The sequence below is a fragment of the Lepidochelys kempii genome, chromosome 2, assembly GCF_965140285.1.
Source record: "Lepidochelys kempii isolate rLepKem1 chromosome 2, rLepKem1.hap1, whole genome shotgun sequence".
NCBI classification, from domain to species: domain Eukaryota; kingdom Metazoa; phylum Chordata; order Testudines; family Cheloniidae; genus Lepidochelys; species Lepidochelys kempii.
In genome coordinates this window covers 59655466-59681022 of record NC_136381.1, presented here as the reverse complement: position 1 = coordinate 59681022, position 25557 = coordinate 59655466, and the positions used below count along the sequence as shown (strand labels likewise).

Below are 25557 nucleotides of genomic sequence, written 5' to 3'. Positions count from 1 at the left end.
GTGGGAAAGATTTAACATTGGCTACTGTAAGTTTAATATCCAGATATGGATTCAAGCTGCAGAGTTTGGATCCAGAACCTAAATTCCTCAAAATTTGGTTCCAGGATTTTGCTTTAACCCATTCTACAGGTAGGAGCCATCATGAATGAATTAAGATCCAGATCTGTATTTTAGCATTAGGTGTGTTTGGATTCTGGTTATATATTTTGACCCATCTCTGTTAATAATGTTGATATAGTATGTGCTCATATAAGTCATTTCTGCTAGTGAAATAAAACAGACTGTACATTCAACTAAAACAATAATAGTATCTATTTTAAGTGAGAACATAAAACAGATGGTGTACTTCTGTTTTGCTTTGACTGCAGAAAATGAATTAAGTTTTATCCAGTCATGAAAAGCTGATGTTTTTAATATTATCTGTAGCTATTATAACAAAGAGAAAGGGGTGAAGGCCCGAGAGAAAATGAAGAGCCATCTTCATCCATTCAAGTAAGTGTCGTTTTTCCCTTTGCCATCAGCTGGGCATTGTTTTATTTTGCTTTTTAGTAACTGTGAAATATCAACGATGAGCCACAGTCCAAAACGGCTGTTATCTGGGGGTACCAGAAGCTGGCAACTTTTGACTGGCTGCCCAACTTGAAGTTCAGGACGGGCAGTGGGAAATTAAAAACAGTGGCACAAATCCCACTGAAATGGATGAAATGAATCATTCTGGGGACTGACTGACTTGATAACCTTTAGCTGGGTCCTTTACTTCCTGTACTTGATACAGCATCTATTCAATTTACTTGTGATGAGAGCATCTTCTCACAATATTAAGAGATATGGGGGGGGGGAGAGAAAGACCACCCTTAATTAGGCTCCCTATCTGGTACATAGTTTCAAGCATTCAACCTTTTAAAAACTCAAATAAACATAATTGTTAAAGCCCTTTTCAAACAAATAGAAATTAGTCTATGTGAACTACAAATTGCTTCCCCTCTGAACAGAGAAGCAGCACAGGAGGTGGACAGCAAACTTCAGCTATTCACAGAGACCCGCAGGAGAAAGAAGGAAAGAAAGGGGAAAAGACGCCAGAAGAAAGGAGATGAATGCAGCCTTCCTGGACTTACGTGTTTTACCCATGATAATAACCACTGGCAGACAGCACCGTTCTGGAACTGTGAGTATTTCTTACCTCCATGTGCAGACTTTAATGAGGTTCATTCTCCTGTCTCATGTGATAATTTCCAGATAGGACAGTCAACGAGGGCGTTATTTTGGAAAGCAGGCACTTACGTTCCTGACACAAAATGCACACAAAGAAGTAATTGCCGTGTAAAGAAATTAATGAAGAACTTCACTTGTAGTTATTATTTATTTATACTGCAATATAAATACCTAGAGGCCTCAATTAAGACTGTAGAAACACAAAAACACAAAAAAGACATGTTCCTGTGCTTTTTTATTACCATCTATTTGGTTTTGTTCCTCTTCTTGTAGACCCAGATGTTTAAATATTTCAGAGGACTTCTAATTATGCTGTTTTATGATCCTAAAAAGAGAAAAAAAGTTCCATTATTTCCTGTCTATATGCACATTTATTTTCCTACCTACTCATATAATACTGCTTGTAAAATTCTGGTAAATGACTACTTCATTTTAACAGGGTGAAGTAGAGTGAGGATGAATACAGTGGCTCAGATTTTGCTGTCATTTACACCCATGCAACCCTGTTGATTTGAATAGGAGTTACATGGAGAGTCAATCAGGACAGAATTTAATCAGCTGAATTTAGTGTTTAGTTCATTGAGAGCATAATAATTATCAGACTCAATGAGACAAAAACATAAAAATCTGGTATCATGGATCTGTGAACAAGGGGAGACCCAAAAACTATCATAATCTTCCCATTAGTTAATGTTATGCCAAAATTTGGCAGGAGGAAGGAGGATTTTTTCCTTGGCCCTTAGGGGTCATCTCCTGACTTGAAGGAAGAGAATTTATTGATAGTCCATGTAATTTTTATCTAGGCTAGTACTATATCAAACATTACATTTAAGAAATCTACAGGACTTCCATTATAAACCATTGTTTTCAGTTGTGTGTAACTGTCTGAAAAACTCTGCTTTGGGGGCTGAAAGTTTCAAGGTATGATCGCAGTACAAAGGGGATTGTTTATTTGTTCGTTTTTTCTTGAAAGTTTAATCAAAATCCAATAATTCTTTTCCACAATTTTTAGGTGTTTTTTTGGCATGTATAACTTAGGAATAGCTGTTCTATAGAAGCTGAAAATTGTCAGGTGGCTAGACCGCACTGAGACCTAGGGACAGATACTCAGCTGGTAGAAATTGTCGTAGTTGCATTGATGCTAACATTCTGCCCTTAGTCTTCAGACCAGTTTGCTAAAGAAAAATATTGCAAACTGTGGAAATATAAAAATTGGGTTTTACATTTGTAGTGATATTTTGCACATTTGTAACACAAAGCTGCACTGAGAGTTTTGACGGGGTAAGAATTTAGCATAAATTGAGTAATGACTTCTGGTTTTAACCCAAAGTAATTGATTGATCTTTTCCTCATCTTTTCCTCAAAGACAAAAACAAACAAAATCAAACAAACATAAAAAGCAGGGAAACTGAATACAAAAGTTAGTTCATGCTAATTTTAAGGTTTTGATTTTAAACACTCCGAAATCAGGAAAAGATAAACATTAATATTATCATCGTAAACTTAACTCAGACATTGCACATATAGAATATTTTAAGTTAGTAGTTATGCTATTAAATATAATATGATTTATCCCTCTCATTCTGCTACACCATCATATTTGTGTGCTGGTTCCACTCACCTCAGAGGGCTGTGTGTCAGTGATGCTGAAAACCTTTTGATGGCCCATACCAGCTTCTTCCTTGGGGTTTCCTCGATGGTACACATCACCTCCATTACTGCTCCTCCAGGGCTTCATTCTTCCTACTAGTGCCACTTCACTCCTGCTTGCTAGTCCTGTCTCTTTCCTTTCTGCCCTCCAGCTCTGTTACTCTGCTCCTCTTGCTTCGTAGTGGCCCCCAGCAACTCTTCCAAATCCCTTCCTCCAATGCCACATTGCAACATCCCGTGCCAGCTTCTAGGTACAGTCCAAACCCATCTTCACATTTCCATTTCCTCCCCCTCTTCAGTCTCCATAATGTACCTCCTTCTCTCCTGTCTGCCACATTACCTCTCCCTCTCATCATGTATACTCCCTAACAAATGGAGCTCAAGCCACAACACTGGCAACATACAGACAGCTCTCACTAGCTTCTAGAGGAGGGCAGAATAGCACCATGTGGGTGGAATTTTCCATGAAACGTACATCCTATATATTCAATGAGGTTAAGGTTACTTTTAGAACATTAGTGCAAATTTTACCCTGACTTATATACTAAGCAACTCCACTGAATCTCATTCTGCATGAGCAACTGAGGACAAGAACTTCTTTTTAAACCCTTACATCCAATTCACCCCAGAGCAGTCAGATTTACATCATATGTCAGTTGGGGCAGAATTTGGCCTGTTATCCACAGGATTTCATGTCTCCTGTCATTTAAAACATATATGTATTTTCATATATGTTTTTGTATTTAAATAATTTAGGAAGTTTTTGTGTTTCTGAATAGAATCTAATGGTTTATTCTTAAAACTAAAGAACTTTTCAGAAAAATAAAGTAAAACGATTAAAATCAATATAAGTTTTGCTACCAGAAAAGCAATGTTTATTATTTTACATCTAAAGCTAATTATTTTCTCCCAATTACAGTGGGGTCTTTCTGTGCTTGCACAAGTTCAAACAACAACACCTACTGGTGTTTGCGAACAATTAATGAGACACACAATTTTCTCTTCTGTGAGTTTGCAACTGGATTCTTGGAATATTTTGATATGAACACTGATCCCTATCAGGTAATCCCATTTCTGTGTTACAAACGGTTCAGCACTAATATTCTGTATGGTTGCACTCTTGTTAACAAATATTTCTTTTTTTCTGATGCCCAGCTGACAAATACAGTACACACAGTGGAAAGAGGCATTTTGAATCAATTACATATGCAGCTAATGGAATTGAGAAGTTGTCAAGGTTACAAGCAGTGCAATCCACGACCTAAGGGACTTGAAACAGGTAAAAAAGAAAAAATCTGAAAGAAGGCACTATTCATGTATGTTTTTATTAGGGTGTCTTTTGTTTTCTTAATTACTAAATGAATCAATTACAACTCTCTCTCTCTTTCTCTCTCTCTCTGAAAACCTGGCAGTTAATTGTGTATACAGCATTATCAATGCATTGCAGATATGTTTCATTGCAGATATGTAGGGTTACTATAGATGGATATTACAAAGTATTGGGCAGGAAGGTGACGAAGCCATTACACTAAAAAATAATAGAAGAACATGCTAATGCTGCTTAATTACACTCTAGATAGCTTTGTAGGACTTTGTTTCCATTCTCTCCTACAGGATTAATTTTGTTAGTCTTTGCTTCCCAATAGCATCCCCACCAAGGAGTGATTAACTGCAAACTCTACATTGCAACCAAGAATGTATGTTGCAAACTTTTAATGGACAGACGTCCCTGCTGTGTTTAAGGAGAGCAAGATATGAGAAGTCCTTTACAAATGTTCCTGAATTTAAAAAAAATTAAGTGATATTTATACTTCACTTACCTGGAATTTGTTGCACTTCATTTTGGGTGACCTTAAAGTGTGCTTTTACAGGAATATTCTTTTCGTATTTTATGCCATTGCTTCTTTATTTTTCTCTCTTTTCTCCATGAAAATTCTCTTAATTTATCATTTCTAATCTGATTTTTATGGGATTTTTTCAATTCTTTGAACACATCTTTTAGGAAACTTTTGTTGGACTGCAGCTCTGTCTATATTTAACACAAATACATTTCTTTTTAGGATTAGATGCTGTGCATGGAAACTACATTGTGAATGGTTTTTACAAGTTCTAAACACTAACAAAAGTTACTCTTGTATTTTCCTATATCAGGAAATAAAGATGGAGGAAGCTATGATCCACACAGGTATCCACACTTTTTTATTCTCCTCAGCAGCTTCTTTCCAAATAATTGCATGATCCAGTCCATTTCAACTAATGTCTGTATCCTGCCATGTTGCAAACGACATAGCTTTTGGTGCATGCATTTTCTAACAATATTCTCCATGGAACTTGGCCATTGGTTATTAGATCTGCCATTCTGCATTTAACTTAGCTCAGTGTCATGGCAAGACTTCATGCAGCTCATTTTAATGATTCCATGCCTGTATTTCTTATATGTTTATATTGGGAATCTATGCAAAAAGAACAAAGTGGTGTTTTTTATTTAAGAAGACTATACAGCTGCTTTGTAAATGTAAAACAAATGTGTTTAAATATAATCTCTGATTTATCTATACTCCAAGGGCCCGAGCAAGCACTCATTGAAGTCAATAGCTATATTCCCACTAACTTCAATGGGCATTGGATGAGGTTGAACTAGGGGTGGGGTTGCTGTAGGTAAGCATACTGTATGCACACCACTCCCTGCTATGAGTGGGGAAAACAGATTCAGGGAGAGAGCAGAAAAAGGGACAGAGACACTGAGAAAGCTGAAGTCATAACATCACTGTATTGGTATCTGCTGCACTGTCCACTCTACAGGTTAAGTGTAGAATTAATGGTAGAAAATGATCCCAGATATTTGGGCTTGGTTCTGTTCTCATTTTCCATCAGTTTTACACCTTTTCAGCTTCATTCACTTTGTTGGAATTACTCGTCATTTACACCAGTGTAAGTGAGGGCATAACTGGGTCTCAGGAGACTACAGTTGTATAAATGGTCTGTTTTATGGGGCAAGCAAAGAGTGCGTGATTGTTAGCTCTGTGTATCAAACACAGGAGTCAGGAAACAAACAAAATCATGCATCTTATATTTTATAAATCTCTAATTTAAGCAGCTGTTTCCCCGTAGAGCCAAGTTTGTACTTTCCCAATTGTGTAGTTTCATGACTGAGGATATGATGAGCTGTTCTGTGAAACCTCATGTTATTTCACAGTTTTGTGCATTTCTTGCTAAAGCCTGATGGGAAACAGTTATTTACTACAAAGGGAGAATGAGATTCTTGGATTCTGTTAGTTTTATTTAAAAAAATAAAACCATCCTTTTTAATCTCTCATATGAAGACTTTCTTGCAAGCATTTTTATTGCTACCTTTAACTTTACATCTAACAGAGATGGAATTTTTATGTTGTAGGGCTGCATGAAATAAATGGCCCCATATATCATTATATTACATCTTCTCATGAAGTCTAGTAGTGAAATCATTCTAACCACTCACCAAGTCGTTTAAAATGATTCTATTGGGAAGAGTAATAGGTGTAGCACAATTAAAATAATACAGACCTGTAAAGCGCAGGTCCAGACAGAGATTCCCAAAGGTCAAAGGATTTTGTGTCCAAAGTTTTGGTTCAGACCCTTCGGACCCTGTGAATATGTGACATTTATAAAAGAAACCTTAACCATTTCTTAGTAATCTTTGAAAGGAATCTCCGAGAGGAACCTATTCTTCATGTACCAAAACTGTGCAGAATTAAAAAGGATGCAGCTCCATGCTGTTGTGAGTCTCTTAAAATACTGCTTGGGTATTATGTGGGCCTGCTTAGTAGCTCAGCTTACATGTATTGAGTATTTAAATACTTTAGTTAATAATTTAACACACAACTAAATGTGTTGATTTATGGCCAGTACAACCATATTAGCTGCGTTGTGGCTGCAGGCATATATGTCCACAGAGAACACAGTACAGTTTGTCCACAGAGAACACAGTACAGTTAATGCCTATGTAGAGAATGAACACTGCATGCCCATTTCTACCCATGGATGAATTCAGGAAGCACCTGTTATGGGACCTCTGTGCCACACATGTGCATTGAAGGGCAGATCTTGACTCCACATAAATAGCTGCCCAGAGTAACCATGAGCTATACACACAGGCTGGGACTTTCCAAACTGCCTCGGGATTTTGATGTCCATTTGTCATTATTCTTAATGGGATGTGAGTATCCAAATTCCTTAGGAAGCTTCAAGGCATCTCAGCCATGAATAACAGCTTGAGTAATGTTTGAGAAGAGAATCCCAACATGTGTGTTTATGTATCTAGCCTTAGCAGCATTTTTCTACATTGAGTCTTAGTCTGTTTATCTGATAAATTGCAAAATACTTTATAAACAAAAGCACTTCCTTATTAATCATATACAATTTTTCCCTATTTTCCTTCTCTGTGTTTATTTTTAACAAGGTTTGATTTATTGCAGGGGGAAACATTTTTCTGTTTTTCCTTTACACTTTTATCTCAATTTATGAAACCTCTCAAGTTCATTCTTGAGTTGTGGGTTTACAGTGCCTGAAATAAGTCGCTTACCCAATCAGCATGCCCTCATTTTAGGAAATGGGAATATTGCATTCCCTGTTGGTTAAACTGCAGTATAAGTTATTCTGTTTTTCCTATATATTACAAAAAGTTGCACTTCTTGGCTGCTGTTAAACAGCTTCTGCTGCCATCATGGCCCTGAAATGAGACTTGTTTGGCTAGTTGGCAATGGGATTTTCAGTATATCAATTTGTTTCTCTATATATCATGCAGAATAGTATGTCATTTGGCAATTAGATCCCTGATGAAATGACAATTGTGCTACTGTAACAGCATAGTAAAATTGTAATTATTGTAGTCTCTGTACTTAAGTTGATGCACTGGAGAGTTCTAAGGGTAACTTTTATTAATGGTGCGTCCCTCTTATTACCTCATCTAGCCTCTTTTCCCCACAAGAAAGTCACCAGAATGTTGATGGGAAAATAGGTCTCTGTGTTTACAATGTCGCAATTTTGTAGGCCTATAAGTTCTCAGTGAGCTTTTCATTATTGGGTTTTGTTTCTTATCCTTTTTTAGAAATCCACATTTAACCAGCAGGCTGATGTTCTCATAATCATATCTGTTAATACACTAACGAACCAAGAGAGACTTTGCTGGCCTAGTTTCAGTAGCCAGTGAAATGGGGGTGTAATGTGGGATATGAACTAAACTGATACACTGTATGGTGTGAGTTGGGAGAGTGAGGTACAGATTTGCCGACAATGGATGTTTTTTGCCTTGAGCTACTCTAGGGATTAAATTCATGCCCCAAGCACAAAGTCTGGTTTCTAGGGTTTTGTCTGGAGGATTCTGAAGGGAATAGGAGGATACATTTCCACTTATAGGTGGGAAGTGTGGCTATTGCCACACTGCACTGTCCAAGTGGGGCATGCCGCTTAACAGTGAACCAGAACATTAGATATAAGGTTCCCTGACTTGGCCTATCTTTATCTACAACTCCAGATTACATTTGCTTACAGGAAACAAACAGTGAATTGAATTAAAATAGAAAAACAACCACCACCACCCACCCCAATACCTGCACTTACTCCTGGAATTAAAATATATGTCAAAACTTGCCTAAGTTGAGTGGTTTTCCTATTGAAAACATGTCTTCCTTACAGTTAATTGGTTCACAACAAAGATGACAATTTCTGTGAAGTACGGTCACAGCCATTTACTACCATAGACCTGGGGGGGAGGGGTTAATGTAACTATTTATCCATCTATACAAAGAATTGATAGAAGAACACTGGCGTTTCCAAAATACTTCCTTAAATAGTTTAATGGTAGTTATGCCTATAAGATAAGGGACCAGATTCATGCCCCACTCAATTCTTTTTGTACCACTCAGGCAGTGCAAAGAGAGCAGAAACCTTCTTCAAGTCTCTTGCTGAGGTTGTCTGTCTTCCATCTCTCCATCCCCTCAATGCCTAGTGCAGGAGTGTGTCAGGTGTGTGGCCAGAGTACAATATGCTCCAACAATCCCCAGCTGGCGTATGATCCCTAGTGGACTGTAGCCATCAGACATATTTTAAAGCAGCCCTCTGGATGCTTTAATCTGTACTCGGGGCCAGGAAAGTAAACAGGGAGCTATGACAGGCTCTCTTAAGCCTCTTTGCTGCTCTACCCAGCGTAAGGCGAATGCAACAGAGAATCCGATGTATAATTTTCAGGCACATTTTTCTTCCATGCCTTACCAACGGAGAATGACAGAGTTAAAATGTAACCGTTGATTAATACTGTCAATAAATATAAATTAGACTTTGTTTAACTCTCCAGGGCACTCGGAGAGAGTTTGAACATCTTGGGCAAATCCTGCCTCTAGCACACAGTCTGAATAACCAAGCTATGTGCTGCAGAAGCGGTTCTGTGATGGCCCTGGTTAAAAATATCCACATACTCTTGCCTGGGCTGTATGGTTGCTATTTCAGCCCTCAGGATGATACAGTCCTTGTGATTCCTATGGCTGGTAGATCCACTATTTACAGCAATGTATGTCACAACTCCTGTTAGGCTTTAAGTTGAAGCTGAAATGTAATTCTTACGTTCATGGGTAGAATCAGGTCAATCATTTTAGGATGGGGAAGTCTTACAAGAATTGCTAATTTACACAGAGTTACCTTGTTGTGTTCTTTAGAATATTTGATGTGTTTCTTTATGAAATCCAGGTTCTTGCCAGCCCATTGTCTACAGCTTGGCTTTGGCCATCATTGATTGTAACATTTCAGGAAAATGTGTTGAGTATCAGAATCTAGTTCCTGCATTTTGGAAAAAAAAATTGCTCTTGGAACTTTATTATAACTGCTCAGTTCAGTTTGTTCACCTCATTATTTTAATAGATGCTTTTAGTGCATCGTGATGCTCGATAAGTAAAATGTTAAGGTGCCTTTTTTTCTTTAAGAAAGAAATTAGCTTTCTTCTTTGAATCCTTTATAATGTACTTTTTTGCAGGCAGAAAGTCGTTGTCACTTTATTTTGCTTTATAAGGATGGCTCTCACATAACCATTCAATGTTTCTTTCATTGTGGTTGATTTCCTTACATCTCTTTCAGAAAGAAGACTAACACAACTTTACTCTCCCCCTGCTCACTCACCAGAACCAGTAAACACAGCCAGTCCGGACAGAGAGGGTTTTCTGTTGTAAGGAATTTGTCAATTAGTTATAGGGCTACTAAACTGAAACATAGGACCATGGAGACAAATGAGCACTGGAGGTGGGAGTGTTAAAATAGGAGCTAGCACACCAATTTTTAAAGAAAGGGTATATTTTTTAGAAGATACTATTAGAAAAGTTAAAATATTTCCAAATTTTACGTAGTTATGTTAAGTGAAGGAAGGCCAATTTATGTGTAAGATTCAGGCACTTTCCATTGGAGGAGTCAATGCCCAAACTCTCCTTGACTCCAATGGAGTAGGCTCGAGCCCCAAATTAGCAAACAAAGAACCTCATGAGTGTTTTTCCAAGCCAGACTTTTCATCTCTTGGCACTGCCATAGTGTAGTGGACTGTGCTTCTTCTTACAAACTCTCAAAGCTAGCCGTGAAGCAAAGAGTAAAAACTGTGAAGGAATAGGTAGCTATATCCAGCCTTCTCTGGCCTATGTGAAACATGAGAATATGAGATGAGGGGGAAGCTGGTTGTTTTCCCAGTTTCTTATTCAAAAACCAAAGTTATTGAAAAATACATCCATGTAAGATGAAATGTTTAGAAATGTCATCAAATGAATGTGATTGAATGTTATAAAAAAGTAAAATTCTAATTTGTTAATTTATGTATTAATTGAATAATCCAATAAGAAGCTGGGTTTTGACTGGCTGTCTGTGACAAAACATGTCCTCAGGTTACCCCAAATTACAAGTCCTTGTGATAACTGCACTGTTCTGAAGGAGCAGGGACACGCCACTCATTGATCTGAACCTTCATTCTTGTGTGATATGATGTGAATTGTGACATCCTGGCCAGACTTCCATTTTGTATATGGAGTTTGACTGCCTGTATATGACATAATGTGCCTCACGTCACCCCAAGTGACACATAGCTGTGACCATTGTACTCTTCTGAAGCAGCTGGGATATTGCAATGTCTGACCCGAAGCTTCATTGCTGTGCAATATGCTGTGAAGTGTGACCCCTCCACCCCACTTCTAGATTGTGGATGGTGTTCTGATAAGGAGCTGAATTTTGAGTGTATGAATATAACAAATATGCCTCAAGTCACCCCAAGTAACAAGTCTATGTGATCATTATACTCTTCTGAAGTAGTCAGGATATGCCACCAGATGACCCAAGGATTTATTCCTGCAAAATATATTGCTATGCATCTGCCACCACCCCACTTTAGTATTGCATGGCAGGGTTTGAATAAGGAGCTGGGTTTTGACTTGCTGTATGTGACAAAATATGTTTCGAGTCCCTCCAGATGACTTGTCCCCATGACTGTTAGACTGTTCCGAAGGAGCAGTCACCAGCCTGAAGCTTTGTTCTTGAGCAATATGCATTCACGTGTCATGTCCCTGTCACATGTCTACTTCCATATTGTATGTAGGGCTTGAATAAGGAGCTGGATGTTTACTGGCTCTACATGGAAAATGTTACCTAATCTATTGATCGTGTATTAATTTATATTGACTACTTAAGAATTCCCAGTTAACACACTGAGGTTTTGTAGGTTTCAGAGTAGCAGCCGTGTTAGTTTGTATTTGCAAAAAGAAAAGGAGTACTTGTGGCACCTTAGAGACTAACAAATTTATTTGAGCATAAGCATCTGATGAAGTGAGCTGTAGCTCACGAAAGCTTATGCTCAAATAAATTTGTTAGTCTCTAAGATGCCACAAGTACTCCTTTTCTTTTTGAGGTTTTGTAGGTTCTTGTCCCAAGATCAGGCCCAGGGTTATTAAAATTAAAGCTTAGTTGGGAGCCCCAACATGCATAGTTGCAACACTCACAATTAGGAAAAACCTTCTGTTTTCAATTAGCAAGTTACAAACACTCTAACCCAGCAAGGTAGATAGAGATAATACAGAATGTGCATCTGAACAGCCATATGCTCTCACCATCCCTTGCAAAAGGACCTGAAGTATTAGTTATCCTCATCATCTTTCTCACCATCACCAGTGCTTGTTATCCTGGCATCTCCCAAGAGTTACATCTCACGAGGCACACAGGCTGGGATACGACTTTTATAATGTGTTACGCTGACACCACTATACCTAATGCATATTCCATAGGAGTTTCGATCCCTTTTCCTAATTTGTAGTTCCTCATGCTACTATTGTTGGGGTGCCCTTCTCCTATAGATTATTAGGGCTTTTACCTCAAGCTTGTTAACATGTACATCAATTAGTTACCATGACACTCTTGTGGTCAGACATCTGCTGATGTTCCTAACTTAAAATATCCCAAACTGGTATATAAAGTCTGCTGCAGTTTCCACGGTAAACATCTGATGAAGTGAGCTGTAGCTCACGAAAGCTCATGCTCAAATAAATTGGTTAGTCTCTAAGGTGCCACAAGTACTCCTTTTCTTTTTGCGAATACAGACTAACACGGCTGTTCCTCTGAAACCTGGTATAAACTAGTATCTTGTGGTTACCTGTTGGCAGTTTAGTCAGTACAGCATTATATCTTGTGATAGCTTATGATCTAGGGTTACTTCTTGTTAGCTGTTTATGCTAAGGCCTTTGGGCCTTATGCCTTGTTTAGCTAAGCTGTTGACTTACAGGCCTCAGACCTGTAGGCTTATTGCTTTTCTGCCTTAACTTATGCCTGTACCTTACCTAACAAATATCTATTCCTATAGGCTACACAAAATATGTCTCAGGTCACCCCGTTAAACTGTTCTGATGTAGCTGAGACATGGAACTCCCTGACTTTAAACTTTTTCTTTGGAAATCATTGTGGCCCCTTTCCCCATGAATACTTAGACACCATTTAGCAAGGTAACAGAAGCAGCAAATGGGACTTTTAGAGGATGTCACAGTGGATCCTATGCTTGCAGTTAGAGGGACTAGGTGAGTGTTGTGTTCATTCCATCTGTTGTTTGTTTTTTCTCTTTGAAGGTTTCTATGGCTGGGCTGTGGGTCCCTGAACTGGCCAAGTGAAACAGCTCTGTTTGTGTCTCTGGGAGGGGTTTGTTACTGGGACCCTTGGGGCTTTGAATGGAACCAGTGTTTGAAGTCTCTGAATGGTTATTCCCTTCCAGTTTGCAAGGGAGGGAGCTGAGCATTGAGGCTTAGTATATAAGTCAGTTGCCAGCTGAACAGGAATGGCAAACTAGATAAGTATCAGTGGGAGCTTAGCAAGAGAGTGTGATTCCTATTTTAGGTATGGCTCCACACCAGGTACAAGATATGGATGATGAAAGAACAACTGCTGCAACCTGCCTTCAGTGTGCTATGTTGCCCTTTCTTCCAGAAGGCAAAATAGATTTCTGGTGTATGAAATGCAAACTGGTGTCCGTACAGGAAGAGAAGTTTCATGCTCTGGAAGCATAAGTCACAACATTGTGCAGCATCAAAGAAAATGAAAACTTCTTGGACAACCAAATTCAGAAATCATTGTCACAGACACCACAAAGGGAAGGATTGTTGATAAGGGAATTGGAGAGAATAGACACCAAAGAAGTGGACAGGCAATTGTGACCAAGAGGGGGGAAGAGCCAGGAGGCATTCAATGCAACATGAAGTATCAAAACATTTCAGATATTCAGCAAGTCAACTACAGAAGAATCTGTCTCTGGAGGGGAAGTAGGATACCAGGAGGAAGCATGAGCAGGAGAGCGCGAGTGGGGAGGGTTCCTGCTTCATACTGAGAAAGAGGGACTATCAGCAAGTTATCTCAAGTGCCTGTACACAAATGCAAGAAGCCTGGGAAACAAGCAGGGAGAACTGGAAGTCCTGGCACAGTAAAGGAATTATGATGTGATTGGAATAACAGAGACTTGGTGGGATAACTCACATGACTGGAGTACTGTCATGGATGGATATAAACTGTTCAGGAAGAACAGGCAGGGTAGAAAAGGTGGGGGAGTTGCATTGTATGTAAGAGAGCAGTATGACTGCTCAGAGCTCCGGTATGAAACTGCAGAAAAACCTGAGAGTCTCTGGATTAAGTTTAGAAGTGTGAGTAACAAGGGTGATGTCGTGGTGGGAGTCTGCTATAGACCACCGGACCAGGAGGATGAGGTGGACGAGGCTTTCTTCCGGCAACTAACAGAAGTTACTAAATTGCAGGCCCTGGTTCTCATGGGAGACTTCAATCACCCTGATATCTGCTGGGAAAGCAATACAGCGGTGAACAGACAATCCAAGAAGTTTTTGGAAAGTGTAGGGCACAATTTCCTGGTGCAAGTGCTGGAGGAACCAAGTAGGGGCAGAGCTCTTCTTGACCTGCTGCTCACAAACTGGGAAGAATTAGTAGGGAAGCAAAAGTGGATGGGAACCTGGGAGGCAGTGACCATGAGATGGTCGAGTTCAGGATCCTGACCCAAGGAAGAAAGGAGAGCAGCAGAATATGGACCCTGAACTTCAGAAAAGCAGACTTTGACTCCCTCAGAGAACTGATGGGCAGGATCCCCTGGAAGAATAACATGCGGGGGAAAGGAGTCCAGGAGAGCTGGCTGTATTTTAAAGAATCCTTATTGAGGTTACAGGGACAAACCATCCCGATGTGTAGAAATAATAGTAAATATGGCAGGTGACCAGCTTGGCTTAACAGTGAAATCCTTGCAGATCTTAAACACAAAAAAGAAGCTGACAAGAAGTGGAAGCTTGGACAAATGACCAGGGAGGAGTATAAAAATATTGCTCAGGCTTGCAGGAGTGAAATCAGGAAGGCTAAATCACACTTGGAGTTGCAGCTAGAAAGAGATGTTAAGAATAACAAGAAGGCTTTCTTCAGGTATGTTAGCAACAAGAAGAAAGTCAAGGAAAATGTGGGCCCCTTACTGAATGAGGGAGGCAACCTAGTGACAGAGGATGTGGAAAAAGCTAATGTACTCAATGCTTTTTTTGTCTCTGTCTTCACAAACAAGGTCAGCTCCCAGACTACTACACTGAGCAGCACAGCATGGGGAGGAGGTGACCAGCCCTCTGTGGAGAAAGAAGTGGTTCAGGACTATTTAGAAAAGCTGTATGAGCACAAGTCCATGGGACTGGATGCGCTGCATCCGAGAGTGCTAAAGGAGTTGGCGGATGTGATTGCAGAGCCATTGGCCATTATCTTTGAAAATTCATGGCGATCGAGGGAGGTCCCGGACAACTGGAAAAGGCTAATGCAGTTCCCATCTTTAAAAAAGGGAAGAAGGAGGACCCAGGAATTACAGGCCAGTCAGCCTCACCTTAGTCCCTGGAAAAGTCATGGAGCAGGTCCTCAAGGAATCAATTCTGAAGCACTTAGAGGAGAAGAAAGGGATCAGGAAGAGTCAGCATGGATTCACCAAGGGCAAGTCATGCCTGTCTAAACTAATTGCATTCTATGATGAGATAACTGGCTCAGTGGATGAGGGGAAAGCAGTGGACCTGTTATTCCTTGACTTTAGCAAAGCTTATGATACTGTCTTCCAAAGTATTCTTACCAGCAAGTTAAAGAAGTATGGGCTGGGTGAATGGACTATAAGGTTGATAGAAAGCTGGCTAGATTGTCAGGCTCAACGGGTAGTGATCAATGGCTCCATGTCTAGTTGGCAGCCGGTATCAAGTGGAGTGCCCCCAAGGGTCGTTCTTGGGGCTGGTTTTGTTCAATATCTTCATTAATGGTCTGGAGGATGGCGTGGACTGCACCCTCAGCAAGTTTGCAGATGACACTAAACTGGGAGGAGAGGTAGATACACTGGAGGATAGGGATAGGATACAGAAGGCCCTAGACAAATTAGAGGATTGGGCCAAAAGAAATCTGATGAGGTTCAACAAGGACAAGTGCAGAGTCCTGCACTTAGGACAGAAGAATCCCATGCACCGCTACAGAGTAGGGACCGAATGGCTAGGCAGCAGTTCTGCAGAAAAGGACCTAGGGGTTATAGTGGACGAGAAGCTGGATATGAGTCAACAGTGTGCCCTTGTTGCCAAGAAAGCTAACGACATTTTGGGGCATAAGTAGGGGCATTGCCAGCAGATCGAGGGATGTGTCCCCCTCTATTCGACATTGGTGAGGCCTCATCTGGAGTAGTGTGTCCAGTTTTGGGCCCCACACTACAAGAAGGATGTGGAAAAATTGGAAAGAGTCCAGCGGAGAGCAACAAAAATGATTAGGGGACTGGAACACATGACTTATGAGGAGAGGCTGAAGGAACTGGGATTGTTTAGTCTGCGGAAGAGAAGAATGAGGGGGGATTTGATAGCTGCTTTCAACTACCCGAAAGGGGGTTCCAAAGAGGATGGATCTAGACTGTTCTCAGTGGTAGCAGATGACAGAACAAGAGCTAATGGTCTCAAGTTGCAGTAGGGGAGGTTTAGGTTGGATATTAGGAAAAACTTTTTCACTAGGAGGGTGGTGAAGCACTGGAATGGGTTACCTAGGGAGGTGGTGGAATCTCCTTCCTTTGAAGTTTTTAAGGTCAGGCTTGACAAAGCCCTGGCTGGGATGATTTAGTTGGGGATTGGTCCTGCTTTGAGCAAGGGATTGGACTAGATGACCTCCTGAGGTCCCTTCCAACACTGATATTCTATGATTCTATGAATGGAACAGAAAGCTACAGGGGACATACTGATGGGTGTCCTTGTTGTATGAAATAAGCAGGAACCAAGAAAGGTTCTTTAACCATCCTAAGAATACAAATAATCATCATCAATAACTCCATATTAAGAAGAGCGGACAGAGAATTCAGCAAAGGACACAGGAACTATAGGATGTGTTATATCTCTCTAGAGCAGTGGTTCCCAAACTTGTTCTGCTGCTTGTGCAGGGAAAGCCCCTGGTGGGCTGGACCGGTTTATTTACTTGCCGCATCCGCAGGTTCGGCCGATCGCGGCTCCCAGTGGCCACGGTTCACTGCTCCAGGCCAATGGGAGCTGCTGGAAGCGGCGTGGGCCGAGGGACGTACTGGCTGCCACTTCCAGCAGCTCCCATTGACCTGGAGCAGCAAACAGCCACTGGGAGCCGGGACCGACCGAACCTGCAGACGCAGCAGGTAAACAAACCGGCCCCTGCACAAGCGGCGGAACAAGTTTGGGAACCACTGGACTAGAGTGAAGATATGAGCTGTGACAGCAGAATGAGACAGTGAAAAATTGTCTGGTAAGTCTCCACTGAGGATGATACACATTGGAACCTATGATACAGCATCACATGGAACTGCACAGATTATAGAAGACCTCATGCATCTTGGAAGAGAGTGGAAGAAAAGGAAAGTCCAAGTGATCTTCCCAGTCCAATAAGTGAGAGAAGGCAGAAAGTACTGGAGGTGTACAGTTGACTGCATGACCGATGTGAGGCTGAAGTTTTGGTTTTGTTGAACATTGTACCACATTTCAGTTGGAGAGCTGTCTGTACAAACAGGAAGTCCTAAATCTCACAGGTAGGGGCTAACCTCCTTGTTTGGAGACTAACTGGAGCAAATAGTTGGGCATTAAACTACCAATGCACTGAGAGGGTGCCAAGGAGGCAAATTCAGTACAAAACCAAAACTCAGAATGTCATGAACAAATTGAACAAATGTGGCAAAGAATGTAAAGAGAATTTTTCAGTTGCTTATGTACCAAAACTAGGCGTCTGTGTAACAAGTAAGGGGAATTAGAAACTCTCACTGATGAGGAAAAAAAATTTTAATTGGAATTACTGAAACCTGGTAGGACAGTTCACGTAATTGGTTATAACCTGTTCAGGAGGATTAGAATGGGTATTGAGGGTGGAGAGGTGGCACGCTACATAAAAAACACGACTACCTGTTTTAGAGTTATTGATAAGTCAGACCCACAGGATCTAGAATGTATTCGGCTCATTATGCTAATTAACAAAGCCCAGGGCAGGGTGTGGCAGGGTCTGCTACAGTCTGCCAAATCCAACCAGAGAACAAGATGAGTTACTCCTTACTGACAGATGCTTAATGCGTTGACAGAAATAGTGCTATTCTTGGGGTGTTCAATTTGGGAAACATATTCTGGAGGTCTCATGAAGCCACTAATAAAACATCATTCCAGTTATTAAAAATTATAAATAATTTTATAACACTCAATATGAAGTAACTCTATTTTCATCCTCATTTGACAGATGAAGATAAATTAATCACTAGCCTGGATGGTGGAGGTTGCCTAAGGACTAGTGCTCATGACCTGATTACATTTAATATGGGCAAAAAGTCCCAACCAGTCATATATATACTTGGTGCTCAAGAGGACTAATCTCCCCAGCTAAGGAAAATTATGAGTGAAATTGATTGGGAGAAAAAAATTAGGCAGAAAAATGTGATTGAAAATTGGGAGTTCTTGAAGAAGAGTTTTAGGTGGACAAACAACTTCCACATTCAAGAGAGGACAGCTTTGGTTAAAAGTCCATCCTGATTCAGTGTTGAAGTGGAGGCAGCAATTAGAAACTAAAAAACAAACAATGTATGATATAAGGAAAAGGGGAAAAATAGCACTCAATATATATTAGAAGTTATGAAAATTAATAAGGGAAGCTAAAGACATCAGGGAAAAATCCATGACTAGCAGGGCTAAGGACTACAGTTGGGAAATTTTTAAGAATATTAGGAACTAAAGAAATCCTACCAATGGCATAGGGGTATAGGCACATTACTAGATGGAGATGGTAAATGTTTAATAATAATGCAGAGAGTATTTAATAAATATTTCTGTTTGGTATTTGGAATAAAGCAGTATGATGTATTCAAATCACATGAGGCTGATTAACTATTTTCTAGCTTGTCAGCAGGCCCTAATAACTTGAACCCAAGAGTCCAAAAAGAATTGGCTATAGAGATCTTTGGACAACCCATGTTACTTCTTAATAATTTTTGAAATACCAGGGACATTCCACAAGATGGGAAGGGTGATAATGTTGTTCCAATATTCAAAAAGTGCAAGTGATATGATTTGGGTAACTGTAGGCAAGTTAGCCTGACCGCAATCCCAGTCAGATAATGGAAAAGCTGATAGTTGCTAAAGAATAGGAATGTAATTAATTCCAGTCAACATGGTTTATGAAAAAAAGGTTTTGTTGAACAAACATTCTTTGATGACATTGCCAGTTTGGTTGATAAAGAATTTAGGCATAAATTGGAACAAACTGCCAACGGAAGTGGTGTATTCTCCATCTATGTATGTCTTTAAATCACGAGTGGATGCCATTCTAGAAGATATATTTTAGTCGAGCACATATGGTTACTGGGCTTAGTACAGGGTAACTGGATAAAATTCTGTGTGCTGTGCTGGAGATGAAGTTGGCTGATCTGATGGTCCTTTCTGGCCTGAAAATCTCTGAATCTCATTTTCCTCTCCATGTGGATGTTTGGTGCAGTAGCTGGTTGTATCAAGATTACAGACCGTAAAAACCTTCTTGTCGGGAGTCAAGCAGCACCCAATTCTGCAGCAATTATGTGCAGCGTTTTGTGAGGAAACTTACCTTCTGTGCAAAATCAAGTCTTATCGCACAAATCCTCAGGAATGCTTAGGTGTCACCAGCACTAACAGCAACAGCTGCTCAATTCAGTGAAATATTTGTATTATAATAAATAGCAACTTCTCTTCTTGTTTTACAATAGCAGAGTCAAAGTGAAATAGATTATCAGGTTTCAGAGTAGCAGCAGAGTTAGTCTGTATTCGCAAAAAGAAAAGGAGGACTTGTGGCACCTTAGAGACTAACCAATTTGTTTGAGCATAAGCTTTCGGGAGCTACAGCTCACTTCATCGGCTGCATTTTTGCGATAGATTATCAAGTGAGTACATGCCATTTCATGAATGGTGACTCTTACTCATTACACTTGCAGTTAAGTCTGATCACAGAAAGATTCAAAATTTACTCTCGGCTATTCCCATCAGAAATTTCTGTGCTGACAGCAAATTACTTGAAAGAAGACAAGACACAGTTTGGTGGATGTGGCTTAAAGAGTTACCTGCGTCTTTTCAAATATCATTCACTGACTTTTCAGATAAAAATGAAAATGCCCCTGCCCTCCCCCCCGGCCCAAATCCTTCATGGTCCCTTGCTGTAGCTCTTTTCCAAGTACATTGAATATAGCATTAGTATTTAAAATAACATTTCAGCTTAATTCTATAGAAGTCATCAGAATTACTTGCATAAACAGTAGAGTTTATTAAAGCGAAAGTGTTGGGTTAATATACAACACTGGCAACCATTTTGTATGTTTCCACAAACTTGGCCAAACTCAGATCTCACATTACTACAGTATGATAGAATTTTGGGATTAAAAAGAAAAGGCGGTGGAGATATTTTAACCCCAGACGGAATTCTCCAAATTCCATGTAAGTGTACCATGTCGCATTTATGCTGTATGAATCTCACACCAACACTAAAAGCACTAGTTGGTTCAATACAGAAATCAGATAGTATTCTTATAAGCACGCTAGTGGTGTTTACTGTTTTCTGTATTTCAGAAGCCATCAGAAACCACTCAGAAAGCAGAGAGCACTATGCTAAGCCTTGTACGTTTGCATATAGTTAATAAACATGATTATTGGGGAGCTGACTGTGCCCAAGCAGTGTCTTCATATTTTTGTTGTGTAATGAGCAAAAGACACCCTACTAATCTTAACAAAAGATTTATATCAGTAACACAATTAAACAAATTTCAATACATTTACTCATTTTTTCTTTTCTTAATTCATCTAACAACACACGAAAGTTCCTAAAGATTTCTTAATTTGTGACTACCATATAATCTCTGTGAAAACACTGCAGCTGGGTTTGCAACAAGTTGGCTGAATATTGACTTTTGATGATTTTTACATGCGTGATTGTATGTTTACTAACAAAGAACACACAAAAGTTGGGGTAATGTATTTGTCAGACCAGAACTATAGGTTCACCACTGGAAGTGGCATATCCTCATCTCTTCACAATGAAATACCAGTCAAAGGGACATGTCACCTGTTGGTCTGGGGAGTTGGCATGTCCAGCTCCCTCAGAAAAACCTGATGGTCACAGAGCCATACCACTTGTGGTGATCTGAAACTACTTTTGTCACATCCAACAAGTCAAAACCCAGCTCCTTATTCAAGCCCTATGTACAACATGGAAATGGAAAGGGGCGTGACATGATGCAGCACGTTGCACAGGAACAGACGTTTGGCTCAGCTAGTGGCAATGTCCCAACTACTTCAGAAGAAGGACGTGTCACTTGGGGTGAGCTGAGATTTATTTGGTCATGTACAGCCGCTCAAAAATCACTTGCTTATCAAAGCATCATCCACAATATGGAAGTGGCTCTGGGGACATTCCACAGCAAATTGCACAAGAACAAAGCTTTGTGTTAGAGTAGCATGTCCCAACTCCTTCAGAACAATCTGGTCACAAGGGTGTGTCACTTGGGGTGTCCTGAGACTTCTTTTGTCATGTACAACCAGTCAAAACCCAATTTCTTATTTCATTTAATTAATTAATAATGAAGTGCTTAGTCATTTAAATTTTATCACGTTCAATACATTAATTTGATGGAATTTATAAAAATTGAATCTTACATTGATATATTTTTTAAATAATTTTGGTCTTTGAATAAGGAAGAGGGAACCATCCCTGAGGAGTTGGCACCACGAATAACATACCAGCTTTAGCCTTGTGAATAACAGAGAGGGCAAGTTAAAGTAGAAGAAATAAATTGACTAAGGAGCCATTAGAGGCATGGAGGATCCAATATGGATTAAAACTATTAAATAAAACTACTGGATTATATATGTTGTTATAATGAACTTCTAAAATGTTATCTAGGCCATCCCACCCGCAGTGTGGTAGGATCAGAGTTTTTGTAAGCCATCTTCAGTCATTCATTATTAAATTTTGTTTCGAACTTGCCAGTGAGGACATTTCCATTGCTTTCCTTGGAAGAATTTTCCATTGTCTGTTTTATCTTTTTCTATATTCTTTCTTCTGGGCTAAACCACAGAGTTTAACAGAATCCTTTTAGAAAATATAATGAGTTTAAGGTTCCCATCCATTAGGGATGTTACATGTTACAAAACAAATTTCATGCTACTTTACACTCAATTTGGGTAATACATTTTACAGCATATATTTTGGGGACTTTGATCACGTCAAATACTTTCAGAGAGAGGTTTCCTTAATGTTTTGTCTTCTTTTTTTTCTTGGATGAGCTAACATAAAATCCAGCTGACTTGCTGTTTATGGACTTGTGACGACACTCCTTTCCCAGGCAAGGGTCTGAAGATGTTCATGGTTTTCTGCCAAAGAGTGCAGCATCAGACCTGTATTACTGGCCAAAGCGTCCTCTTAGACCAGATCTACACTATAAATTTACGTCAGTATAACTACATTGCTCAGGGGGTGTGAAAAATGTACACCACTGTGTGACACAATTATACCAACCTAACCCCTGACGTGGCAGTGCTATATCAACAGGAGGGCTTCTCCCATCAACATTTAAAAAAACAAACCAAAAAAAAGAGACATTGCAATATAGATTTTAAATTTAAAAAGAATCTTTAAACTGCTGCACCACTAAAGTTATATGCTGCATACTTTTTCACAAAATGAGTTACTGGTTTAAAATTGCTTAGTCTTATAACTGAATTCACCTGAAGAGCTTTTACAAAGCCTTTTCATCTGTGTGCCCTTGTCAACTGAGATTCATGCTTACAAAATAAAATTTTAAAAAATCCATTATAACTTGCCTTGGCAGAATTCTATTTTTTTAATAATATGGATGAATAATATTGATGTTTTATGGATTTTTTTAAATTTTATTGATTTTATATGTTCATAGTTGAGGGAAATTACAGGGGGGGGGGGGGACAACCCAATAATTATTTAAAGACCGTGTCTTTGAGATTCAAAATGTTAAAGTTTTACAACACTTAAAGCACAAACTATCAACATCACATATCAAAATATACAAAGCAAATATCCTTGAATCAATCGCTAATAAGGTCTCAAGCAGTACTTTTGTTACATTGCCTCTCTGTGAATTTTGATTAGTATTTTTTTCATCAGTGCATGTGGTGAAATGGACATTTATGGATTTTTTTTAAAAATCGCATCCTTCCAAGCATATCTATAACTGCTGTTTATTAAAGAGAATTTCCTCTTGTGTATCTGAAGGAAGAATTCAGCCAATCAGTTTGAAGTGGTAGCTCTTACAAGATGCACCAAATATCCATGCATCAAATTCCTATTTGCTTCACGGAAGAGCTACTTGCTGAGGGCTTGCAGGATTGACCTACCATTTATATTTTATTGTTGCTTTGTTTATTCCCCATTCCAGTGTGGATCATTTTTTTTAAAGGACTCGTGACAGTTTTGAAAGACCAATGGATTGCTTGTATATTGGAGCAATTTCGCTGTCTCTATCTGCAGTATCCGGGGGGCAGATTTGGCCTTGTCTGTATGCATAAAGTTCCCTCTGGACCAGAGTCTGTTCTTAGTTACACCCATGCTCTCCTACTGACTTCACTGTGGTTACGCGGGAGTAGCTGAAGGCAGAATGTGTATCTTTCTGCTCAGCAGGAGTCATGTGCACACACAAGATCAGAATTTAGCCTTTAGGGCCGAGTTACTGATATGATGAAAAATGTGGAGTGCAATACTCATTAGCCAAGTACGTTAGGAATGGTTACTGCTTTTAAATAATAAAGAAATGTACGTGGAAGCTTTACATGCTTTTCTAAGGTGGTGGTTCCCATCAGACCTCTTTCTTTCTTTTAACAGGGGACAATTATGGGATGGATGGGAAGGCTAATCTGCCAAATTTCACTGAGGACATCAACTGGCAAGGACTGGAAGATTTATACAGTGTGAATGAAAGTTTGTACGAATACAGATACAACTATAGACTTAGTCTGGATGACTGGACTAATTACTTGAAGGATCTAGATAGAATGTTTGCACTGCTGAACAGTTACTCTGAGCAAAATAAAACAGACAAAACTAAAACCGCTCGAAACAATGGGTATTTGGATGAATTACCTCTACCATTTACCTGGGGAGGACTGACCTCTGCCGAGTCAGACGAAGACTCAAGTGGTCTGATTGCAGAAGAGTTGCAGCCTATCGTGCCAACAGACTTGGCAACCCTAGCTTTGAGCACTGTAATTTTAAATCAAGTGAGGAAACTTGAATTAAATAATGATATTCCTGAGAAAAGGAGTTTGAATTCTGCACACTGGAGAAATCAACAAGCTGAAAAGTGGTTGGAGGGTAAAGAGTTAGACCGTTTTGAAATGCATTTAAGTGGAAATGGTTTGACAGAGCTGGAGTCCGGGCATAGCTTCATTCTACAGACAGTTAACATTCTTCAGAAAGACTCTCACCAGGACAGTGACCCAGTAGAGGATATTTTTGAAGATCAGATATACCTTCCTGTGAGTTCTGATGAACCCACTGTTCATCGAGCTGTAAATGTCTCAATCAGGGATCAATCTATTAGGGCTCAGAAAATGGAGACTATGTTGGAAAAGATGGAACATAACTTTGAAGGAGAGACTTCAAAAATCCTAAATGTAGAAGGCAGTGCCTCATCTCCACTCTCCTTGGATTAGATCAAATTGTAAACCATATATGGCTCTCTTTATTTTTGATCAGTAAACTAGTAATGGTAATCATGACAACTGACATTCCATGTTTATTGCGGATACATTTTGCAGCTGAAATGAGCCCAATGCTCTGTATGTGTGTGTGTGTGTGTGTGTGTGTGTGTGTTTATTTCATATATACACATACTTTCACACTAATTTTCCATAATTGAGAAACTAGGTTCCCACAGTATTAAAAAAGAAACAGTGTTAACTTTATAGTGCAATGATGCACACATTTCCTAGACTAGTAATAATTTCCTTAGTGTTACTTTTTCTGTTTCCAAAAGGTCCCATATAAATGAATGTCTCAGTCCACACATGCTATCTGCATAATGTATTTTTGATAAATTATTTTTAACCACTGGAATTTCATGTCACACTTTTGAGTAAAATGATATTGCACTTTTGTAATCTGTCTCCAAGACCATTTATTAATCTGATCATGTACATGTTCTTAGTTTGCTCATTGTTTCATGTAATTGTGAAATAATAAAATGGGTTGACAAGAAAGAGCTACCGCTCTTGTGAAATTGTGAAAACAGATTGGTCAAATATTATTTTAGCAGAAACTATTGCATGGTTTGTTGCCTTGACTTTCAGAAATGTATTTTCAGAAAGGTAGAGCTCATGGATGCTCACTATATGAGGATTTTTTTTAAAATTGACTTATTTCCCTACTTATTGATACCATCAGTATTAAAAATCCATGATTTTTTCTCGATTTTTTTTGCTGATATCCTTACAAAGGTTTCTATGAGTAGAGTATGCTTTGTCACCATTTTTGGTTTTATTAGTCTGGACAATAGCTTGATGTTTTCAGAAATTATTGTGACTTTAAAATATTTTCTTAAAGGCATTAAAGGGAATGGTAAAATCATATTAGAGTTACATATTTTAGATACATGAGGTCAGAGTAGTAGGCTAGACCTCTTTTGTTGTTGTAATG

At 39.3% G+C, this 25557-nt stretch overlaps 1 protein-coding gene across 2 annotated transcripts in view; it reads left to right on the top strand.

Moving 5' to 3' along the window:
- Positions 1-25280, top strand: part of SULF1 (sulfatase 1) — a 153369-nt gene extending 128089 nt beyond the window's left edge. Inside the window, exons 14-19 of one of the 2 annotated variants that reach the window (XM_073330901.2) lie at positions 427-492; positions 993-1165; positions 3782-3924; positions 4018-4141; positions 5014-5047; positions 23746-23863. In XM_073330901.2, the coding sequence (XP_073187002.2) occupies positions 427-492; positions 993-1165; positions 3782-3924; positions 4018-4141; positions 5014-5047; positions 23746-23776 (571 nt within the window). In that variant the 3' untranslated portion in view covers positions 23777-23863. Of the gene's footprint in view, positions 1-426; positions 493-992; positions 1166-3781; positions 3925-4017; positions 4142-5013; positions 5048-23745 lie in introns of both variants that reach the window. The other variant, XM_073330899.2, reaches the window with a different exon arrangement.
- The last annotated feature ends 277 nt before the right edge of the window (positions 25281-25557 follow it).